This window comes from Phoenix dactylifera, chromosome 2 (assembly GCF_009389715.1).
Source record: "Phoenix dactylifera cultivar Barhee BC4 chromosome 2, palm_55x_up_171113_PBpolish2nd_filt_p, whole genome shotgun sequence".
Classification (NCBI taxonomy): Eukaryota; Viridiplantae; Streptophyta; class Magnoliopsida; order Arecales; family Arecaceae; genus Phoenix; species Phoenix dactylifera.
This window is the reverse complement of record NC_052393.1, coordinates 13141863-13151950: the sequence shown is the minus strand read 5'-3', so window position 1 is coordinate 13151950 and position 10088 is coordinate 13141863. Positions and strand designations below refer to the sequence as shown.

At 37.9% G+C, this 10088-nt stretch overlaps 1 protein-coding gene across 1 annotated transcript; it reads right to left on the bottom strand.

Moving 5' to 3' along the window:
• Positions 1-1327: 1327 nt before the first annotated feature.
• Positions 1328-8829, bottom strand: LOC103699765 (4-hydroxy-tetrahydrodipicolinate synthase, chloroplastic-like). The gene is made up of 3 exons (XM_008781771.3): positions 8349-8829; positions 4451-4528; positions 1328-2417 (listed from the first exon to the last, which is right to left on the bottom strand). Exons 1-3 carry the CDS (start codon positions 8447-8449, stop codon positions 1490-1492), a joined length of 1107 nt encoding a protein of 368 aa, XP_008779993.1. The 5' UTR covers positions 8450-8829; the 3' UTR covers positions 1328-1489.
• Positions 8830-10088: the final 1259 nt, after the last annotated feature.

Genomic DNA, 10088 nt, shown 5'->3' with positions numbered 1-10088 from the left:
CAGAGTAAATTTTATTGTTGCCATGCTTCCATCTAGGGGTTCTGATTCAACAAGCTTGAATAAGCTGAGATATATCCAAAGGTCGATTATAATTCAACTCCCAAGATCCAAAACTTGACTCTGGATTTTGATCTGATCAGCCAATTCGATCCACTCACAAGGGGCACCAAAAATTTGGTGTGACCGAAACTTATAGTTGCTAGAATTTGAACCTAATTCCCTAATTATGAATATAATACAAGTAAAATCTGAAAATCAGTATTCATTAATTATTTTATGCCGTATTGTTCTAAACCAGACGGTACGGGGCATACCGTATCGATTCGGTACTGATAATCAATATAGATAGTGTACCAATACTCGATACGTCAAAAAAAAAAATCATAATGTACCATATTGATACTGTGCTAGTGTGGTACCGATATGGAGTTCAACAAACCTTGACCGATTTACATGCTTGTTAAAGCTATTTAAGCTATTTATATAATAAAAGTATAAAACTTCGATTTGAGCATCACACTTAGATGCATACAACATAACTGCGGTTATTTGCACATATTACACTCAAATAACAACAAAACAATTATTAGTTGGTGCCCCACAATCCGATCTAATCGTTAAACTTTATCAGATTATAATTGGACTCTCGACCAATATCTAGTATTAACCTTGAATAAAGAATTATATCATCCAATTCTAATTTTATCATAATTATGATTCAGTTCAGATCGAGACACCCTTATTTGTGCCACCTATTGTTGTATCAAAGGCAAGCCAAACTAGTTGACAGAAAACCACCTAACCTTAAAATTATTTTGGCAGTTACAAAAAGAATAACAGATGTTAGTAGACAGAGAATTCAAACAATTTTTTGATTAAAAAATCAACTTTCATAAGATAGTATGAGAAAACATTTGGCAGTGATTTTAGTTTTAAAATAGGAAACAACCAACACGGATATCCCAGTTTTACCAGAAAATTTATAGTCATAAGATCAACATTACTGAGAAATTTAGACACAACTATAGTCTGCTTTCCAAGATCAGCAAGAGTATTCAATGCGCTATATTAAATAAATTGCATAATTTCTCTCTCCTCTCTCTCTCTCTCTCTCTATCACTCTCTCAAAGCTTCATAAAAAAGATCATATACCTCAATTGACAGTTAGGCTGATGATTTCCTCTGTAGTGCTAGGAAGTATGAAGCACTTCCATACTACAATTTATCAGCGATTGATGAAGGGTCAGGGAAGATCCTTGATAAGAAAGCAATGTCCAAAATTCTCACACCACTCATAAGATAACATTTTAATGGTGAGGAGTATTGCCGGCCAGTTCAAGTCTAATCAGTTTCATTTGTGATTACAAGTCATACAAGTCTAATCAGTTTCATTTGTGATTACAAGTCATACAGCACTATTATCCAGTCATCAATTTACCAAACAACAGTTAAAAAAGTTGTCAAAATGCCAAGCATAATAAAGCATATGCTAATATCGACCCACCAGTATAAAGTCATCATCATCGAGGACTTGTACATCCTTATCTCCAACAAAATTCTCCCTTCCAATGGCCTCCACTATACCGACAAATTCGACCCTTCTTTCAAGGGGAAGAGGAACATATGGCAACCTGAAAACGGGTCTTATTACTCCCAGTTGAGCCAGAGCAGTGTTAAGGCCTATAGGATTTGGCTCACAAAACAACCAATCAATCAAAGGCATCAGCTTTGAGTTCAGAGAAGGATTTTTTCCTCGAAACATAAGATCATGCATCAGACCTGGAACAAGGTTGCTAACAACAGATATCACTCCATTCGCCCCATAAGTCCACCTAGAATCATGACATTCATTGTCGTTACCACTCCATATTACTATCCCCTTGTGCGTATACTCCTTAACTCGGTTATTTCCGACACATTCCTTGACACCTGCCATGTTAGGATTCTGTGAAACCATATGTATAACGGACGGAGGAATATCTTGTCCAGTTCTTGACGGCACATTGTAGATGATGGTTGGGCCCATGGAGAGAACAACCTCAAAATGTGAGACTAGTCCTTGGGTGGACGTCTTCCCATAATAAGGATTGATATGAAGGGCTGCATGCATGCCTACAGCAAAGCCCTGTTCGGATGCATGGATTGCCTCTCTTGTTGAGTTACTTCCAGTGTTCCCTATCACTTTAATTGACGTACCAAAGCAATTGACAGTATGCCCGATGAGCATGATGTGTTCATCCCAGCTCATGAGATGGCCCTCTCCTGTTGTACCTCCCACAATGACACCCCCAACACCATTGACAATCTGCATGTGCATCAGGGAATCATAAGCTTCAAGGTCAAATCTTCCATCAGGCAAATATGGGGTCTTGATGGCTGTGATTAATCTGAGGCTCTTAATGTCATCCACCGATGTCCTGAAGCAGCAAATACCAAGAGAATTATTAGGAGCAGAAGAATATGCATTTGGCCATTAAAGCCCTTGAATATTATGGCAACTCAAGGCAAACATTAATCCCTTGAACTACGAGGGAAAATGAAATAAGCGAATGTCAAGCTCCAAGACAGTATCTTCCAACAGACCTATAGGAAAACGAATAAATTGGTACATATCATGATCTCACAAAACTATTCTTCCTTCATCAGCTACAAAGGTATCTGATGATAAAGAGGATGTTAACCAGGTCTACCTGAGTCACCATAATTGATTGTGCTGCTTATGTTATGATCAGTAGAACTGTCAGATTGGGATCAATGATTATGCAGTTCTCTTTCACATAGAAGCATGATTATGAAACTATATTGAGAAGGAAAACTCTTAAACATGAAACAAGAGGGGGCAAGTTTATCCTTTTTGTCAAGGCAGGCAGGCATGCATGTGTCTTTGAGAGAGAGATTCCTATTGGTAGCATCGGAGCCTAAACCATATCAATGCAGAGTACACAACTGGCAATCAGAATTGAGAACCCTTTAATAATGATCCACAAAATATTTAAAAATATAAAATAACAAACCAAATGCTCTAAAGGTTTCCTACCACCATATCAAGAGAAAGCCAAATGGATCACAATTGTAGATCAATCGATCTGTAATGGCAAAATGCTTGGTAGTTCACATAAATTTAAACAGTGATCAAGAACTGCACATCTTGGAAAAGATGAGGACCCAGATTCCTGAACTTGTGCATTTCCAGAGCATAAAAATATTATTCCATTCCAATGAAAACTTTTCATTTTGTCTCAAGTTAATTCAAAGCAAGAACTTTTGGTTCTTAGATATTTTAAGTTGAAAATCATGATTGATGGTTTGGATTCCAAATATACATGACCTTCACGCAATTTAGACATATAAGATTTGGCACAAAGCCTACTTAATGAACAGTAGCTTGACCCCACTAGTTAATTGTAGCTCAAATTGTACAAGAGAAGATCCATACAATTACATGGTACAAGCAATATGGCAACAGATCTTTGTCTCATAAAGCATTAACCTCTCTTAAATTTTATATTTGCTCAAATTAAAAGAAACTGTAAAAGTGGACAATTTGGTGGATTGTGCCCTTAGAAATATCGCAGGAAGGAGAATTTTTTAACAGATAATGAAGAGAAAGAAATAGGAATAGGAAAATATCAGAATCATAGTAATGATGTGTCCACATGTATAAGATAGTGTTAGTCCCTTGGAAGGAAATATATGGGCAACTGAAACAAAATAAGGGTGAAATGGATCTCACAGATAGTTAAGTTGATCCATGCAAACAATAGGTGGAAAGAGTATATTATTGACAGCCACAATTCAGAAAAGGTGATTTACAGAATTGAAACAGCAATAAAATTGTTGTCTAGAAAATATAAAGCTGGAAGACATGGAAGGAAAGGTGAAGACAACCTCAAATGTATGATATTGAAAGGTAGGACCTACCCGAACAGCAGGAATAAGTGGCATGAGCGGAACTAATAGAAAGGTGGGTTGTGAATTACTCTGACTATTCAACATGGCTTGCATTGTCAAGTGGGCATAAATGCCGTAAAGGTGACTTGTCAGCCTCAATCATAGAGAAGGTAGAACATTTTATAAAGCAAATGGAAGTCAGGCATGCATGTCATGTTTGAAATTTATTCTTTGTATAAATTATAAGTTTTGAAAATCATATAGTGGAATTTGCCTTCCTAGAACCTTCAACTACAGTCTTTGATTCCAGTTGAATAGCACAATCACAAACCTTTAGCAGTTTAGTGGACAGACTGGCAGAATATAGTTAAATAATAAATACATAAGAAGACTAATCATTAACTCCATATCCTGGACAGATGGGAATATATATATATATATATATATATATATATATATATATATATTATAATCATAAATATATAAGAAGACTAATCATGAACTAATCATGAACTCCATATCTCCATGCATAAGCAAAACCCTAACATATTCAGCTAACCTGTTTTTATCTTCAAGGCTCCGCATAGGAAGATAATTTGAAACAACAGCTGCTTCTGGAGATCTCCATCTTCCTGTCCTGCATGTGTACATATATGGAAAACAAAATATTAGTTGAGACTTGGGAATATGCACAACCAGTCATCCATGCAAATGAACTAGAGCTGCACAAACTGTCTTGTAACAATAAATAGCCTTAAGAGCTTCTGCAGTCTCATGTAACCACTGCAAGTATTATGTCCATCAATGCAAACACTGCAGAATTTATTTTGGCTTCTGTAAACAGAACACAAACAGACAAAAGCTTTTATTTCTTCATGAAGAGCATGGTGAATCGCATGTAAAAGCCAAATTCTCCACCAGTCCATTATTATCATGTTTCCGTATTGGACTGGACAAGCAACAGGAACTTTCCTTCAGGTTTGCTATTGATGTAGAACAAGAAAAGAAAAAAAGGGCAGCAGTAAAAACAGATATGGAATAGGGGGAAGAAAGAGCAGCAAAACAGTTCTCAAACCCAAATATGTGTTTTTTCTTTTAAATTTTTTAAACCATGGTTAGCTTTCAAAATGAATATGAGGTTTGCAATTTACTCGTAAAATAGAACTTTATATTCAATATTTTTCCCCTTCTTGACCATAATTTTCCTTTTTGTTTGTTCATTCTGTCTGCTAATTGAAGATTTATCAACTGACATGCCCACATGGTTGCATTTCATTTAGCTATGTAACATAAATTTTTCATATTACTAGATTGGTTGTAGTTCTGGAACAAGAGTCACAACTTCATCTAACACCATTTACATCATGCCACAGCATAACTACAATGACAACTTCATAACCTGATTTTTGTAATAAGGACCCCAGCAAATTGCACTGAGTTCTTGGTGCTGAAGTTAATCAACAGATAGTTGATGCCTTCACCTAGTCAAGTATGCTTGAAGCTTGTTATCAATTTTAGCAATGTAAACATCCAAAACAATCAAGAACCCCATTTACTTCCATACAAATTTGGCAATAACAAAAATAATTTCCCCTCGTTCACTCTTTATATAACAAAACTGTGGATACACTCCAACACCTCCCTATCCACTTTGTTTTGTATGATGCTCACCACGATTAAAGTGTATCCTTTCTTTTGCTCCCTCCCATCTCATTTTCTAGAAGCCGAATGAATCGTGAATCTTGGTCATATAATCAATTGGAAGCCTAATCTTTTTCACTTAATCTAGTTTTGTACAAGAGACTTACAAACTCACGACTGTGACTAGTTATCAGCATTTCTTAGTTGCAACCTTATCTTTTGCACAACCAGGAAAAAAAACAAAAGACAAACAAGCTCCAAGAATCCATTCTCTTCCCTAATATATGAGCACATTTTGGTCATATAAGAAATATGTTCAATCTCTAAGAGCACATTTTGATCATCCATTCTCTTATCCCTATTATTCATGGATAAGATAAATCACTTAATTATCAGAATTTCTTATCCCTATTCTTAAGGATGAGCCTTCAGCAGCCTTTGGGGATCATCGGAGTTTTTTCCCACGCAGGGCTGTTGCCCTCAACAGCTCCCTTTCATGGGGAGAAGCTATTCTAAGATAGGTCAGTTAGGCATCCAATAGGCCCTTTATGAGAAAGTAGAGACCATGGGTCTTGTACTTTCATATATTCGTTTCGATGAGCAACTAATTGGTGCATGCACAACACAACTTCTGCAAGCTTATGTTTATCCCAAAAACACTGCCTTAGCTTGAGGATCAAATTATACCATTAACTTTGCCATCTAAAGTTGCCTATTGCGACATAGCTGTCATTTTGCTCCTGACATACATATGTGTCTTATCTAATTTTCACAAATTTATCATTTAACCTCTTCTTTTTCATATAAAGAATATTTCAAAGCTTATCAACTATACATTGGTGCTCATGTATTGCAAGAATTATGTCCTCCACTCTGCCCTAAAGGTCCTATAATGGAAGGATTAAAGTATCTCATCCATGCCAGGTCGACAGTGGCATGGTATGTGCCATGTTTGCACCATGACATGCCAGTCCCTGGCAGCATTCCCAGCCACTGATACAACAGTCTTCAAAACACGAGCACGCAGCCATGTTGTATGCCGACAAGGCACTAGCAAGATACATCCAGTCCACTAGCATGGATAACACTTTAATCCATGCCTCGATTAATGTAATAACACCTATAAAGCTTTCACTACCAACCTCCAATAATGCTCATATCAGTTCAATCCATTGGAAGCCTCTAAACAAAGCCATCTATAGCAACACTTCAGTTTTGGAGTAGTTATACACAAATGAATACTAGGTTCAACATCCTATTCTACATTGGTTGAGTTCCAAATTTGAATAGAAGTTATAAATACATGTGACCTGCCTCGAATAGTCTCAGATAACTAGGCAGACCCAACTATTGGGCATCCAATTGCAAGCTAGCATGGATAACAAAATGTAGGGCATATTTTGCTGTCCGTAAGTGAATGGGCGGGAACTCACTTCATTGAAGAGCTAACCGAAGTTAATTATTGTATGTACAAACCCAAATTTTCTCACAATGGGAACTCACTTCGGGCCACTTTGAGACAACCAAACGCCTGAAGTGACTTCTCGCATACCTGAAGCGACTTCATGTGCCCACTTAACGGCAACCAAACATGCGATTAGTGATTTTTCTTTCATTACTCGTGAATCTGAATCGTACATGAACTGTTGAGCCATTCCAAACATGCCTAATCCTATGAAAACTATAAAATCAAATTTTCACTAAATTTGCTAAGGACAAATTCATTGGACATTCTCAAAGTCTTCAAGCTTTTATTTCTATCTTGGTTTGAGGTATATATACATACACATACATTTGTACATAAGTACCATGATATATATATTATATATGGAGAGAGAGAGAGAGAGAGAGAGAGAGAGAGAGAGAGAGAGAGATCATCAATCTCATAATTGTACAGAAAGTCGTCTTAGTTGTTAGCACATGTGGCAGGGAAACCTCAAAGCATGGAGGATGGTTGTGCTATTCACTGTACACACACAGATTTGGAAGCAGAGGAACTAAAAATTTTCAGAACAACCTCTGTTGATAATGGTGAATACCTGGTAGTCAATCATTCCATCTATTTCTTTATTTTTCCAGGGAAGAAGCCCTCTCCTTGCAATCATGACATGATGTCCGGTGTTGTGCTGTTCGAGTAAACTTACTTTTAGTAGTTTTCTCTTGTTCTTACTTTATTTCAACCATCACCGTCCCACATTCTCTTGTTGAAGAGGTGATGCAACTTCCTTACCTTTTCTCTTCCATTGATGGTTGCTCATGGCCTCTAGATTAACTCGTTTTCCGATGGAGCTGAGAGTATATCACTTGTAAATATAATAAAGTTTCTCACTCCAAGACCAAACCCATTCACTTATGCAATTTCCCATTTTCACCAAGACAGAACTTTGCTCTCCAAAACCATCATATTATCCACAACATCCCCATCGCTCACTGATCTAACATCACTCCCTACAACATCAAACGAAAAACAGAGGGGGGAAGAGAAACTTCTAACCTTGCAGAGCACCTTCACACAGCAACCATCACATGCTACCGCCAGCAAAGATTTTTCTTTTGCCCCTCATTATCTTCCTTTTTTAAAAAAAAGAAAGGGCGCACTCCTCAAATAATCCGGGTCATCTAAATCTTAAAAGGATTAAAAATGTAATTTTTCTGCCGCACAGTGGAACCGTAAATCTTCAAAAAACAAAAAAGAACATAAGAGAGAATTTTTTTTACCATAAAGTGGAACCACACCGTGCCATGATTCATTGATTCAGTTCAGGACCTTTCAGTTCAATGGCATGAAAACATTGTGATCAAAACCAAAAACTAACCTTATATTGGTCCCGGCGGCCGGACGGCGAAAATTCAGGCCAAAGCTCAGCGCCGCGTTCCTGGAACCCAGCCCTTGGTTTATCAACAGCGACGACGCCATCCCCTCCCTCTCTCTTTCCCTTCTCGTCAAGTCGAAGACCGGAGCAAAAACCAAAAAAAAAAAAAAAAAGAAAAATCAAAAAGCTATCGACTTTCTAACAGCCAAGTGATCAAACAGCTAGGCGACGCGAACGATTCAGCGAGCGGTGATGGCTGTGGTGGTGGCAATACAGATGGAAACGATAATACTAATCATCAAGAGAAGGTTGGCGGCGGCAGCGGAGGAGGAGGAGGAGGAGGTCCGGTCCATGAGAGGGTTCTTTGAGGTGGCAGAGTCAGAGGTGGTGCACCAGGTAGAGAGAGCAGGGGAGGTGGCTTTTGGCTGTCTAGGGTTTTATTGGCTTTTGCAGCGTGTGGGAAGCCGCAGAGAACTCGGGTTGGAACAGCGTTTTGACGTATTAAGAAGAAGGGCCCCGCCCATGGGCTGCGCGACAAACCGCATGTGCTCTGGTGGTGGATTCTTTTACGTTGCAATATGTGGCTGATGGTGGATTAGGAGATACCTGATGAGATCCGGTCCATGTATCGCACCCGTCTTCACCGCACTCTGAAAGTCGTGCAATACGAAGATGCATCAGACCTCGTACGTAGTGGTGCGAACCATTTCTTATAATTTGACTAGAAAAGTAATAAATTTGCACTACTATTCCAGCATTAGATACGTTCTAGTGTTATGCATATGCCGTACGTGCATGCGAGGAAGAAACATGCATGGTTGTCATCACGTCGACCAAAGAGGTGATGGTTGGAATCCAACTAATGAATTCACTTAAAACTTTTTTTGTCTCCCTCCTCCAAGCAAGAAATGGTGCTTTCTTTTTCAATTAAACTAGCTGATGGCAACGTCTCAGCGTGGATGCAGGCCTCCAAGACCATGGACAAATGGTAGAGATGTAGTATGCATTATAAAATCGTGATTTTTTTAGCTCATTGCCAATAATATAATAATACATGCAGAAGTGAGACATTTGATGTCATCATCCAATCAAGAATTTCTTAGTACAATATTAGATCTGCAGATGTTATCTTAAGTTAGCTCACGTGTATTCTCTAGAAGGTATATATATAGGTATGGATTGCACTACTGCTTTATGGAATATAGTTTAGCAAACGGCTCATTAACTTATCCTATATTTAAATATAAAATAAAAAAGAAGACTTTAGAACTAGACTTTATGCTTAAAAATTTCTAAAAGGTGGTGATGGGTGAGTTCATGAAGGCTTTATGGTGGAGGAATAGGACCAAGGGATCTTTGCTTCAAAGCAGCAACCCCTTGATAATCCAAACTTTGCTGCATTGTGCCAGTAAATAGGAAATAGCAAGAGTGATACTACTTAATTTTCCTCAGAAAATAAGAATGCTACTACTACCTTTGAAACTGTACAAATGGTAGACATGTTTCGTGAGGACAATGAGGCAGCAGCGAAAGAAGATAAGCTGACGACAAGAAGTCATAATAGTATCGCAACAGCAGGTCACCAAAACAGGCATCAGTGGCTTGATCTAGAAATTTTATCAGAGAATCATCATCTAAAGAACAACACATAAGCCATGCAACCAACGCCACACTATACCAGCCTTTGTCACCAAAGTAATTGCCAATAATAATAAGATACATCATCCTCAGCAACCTGGTCAT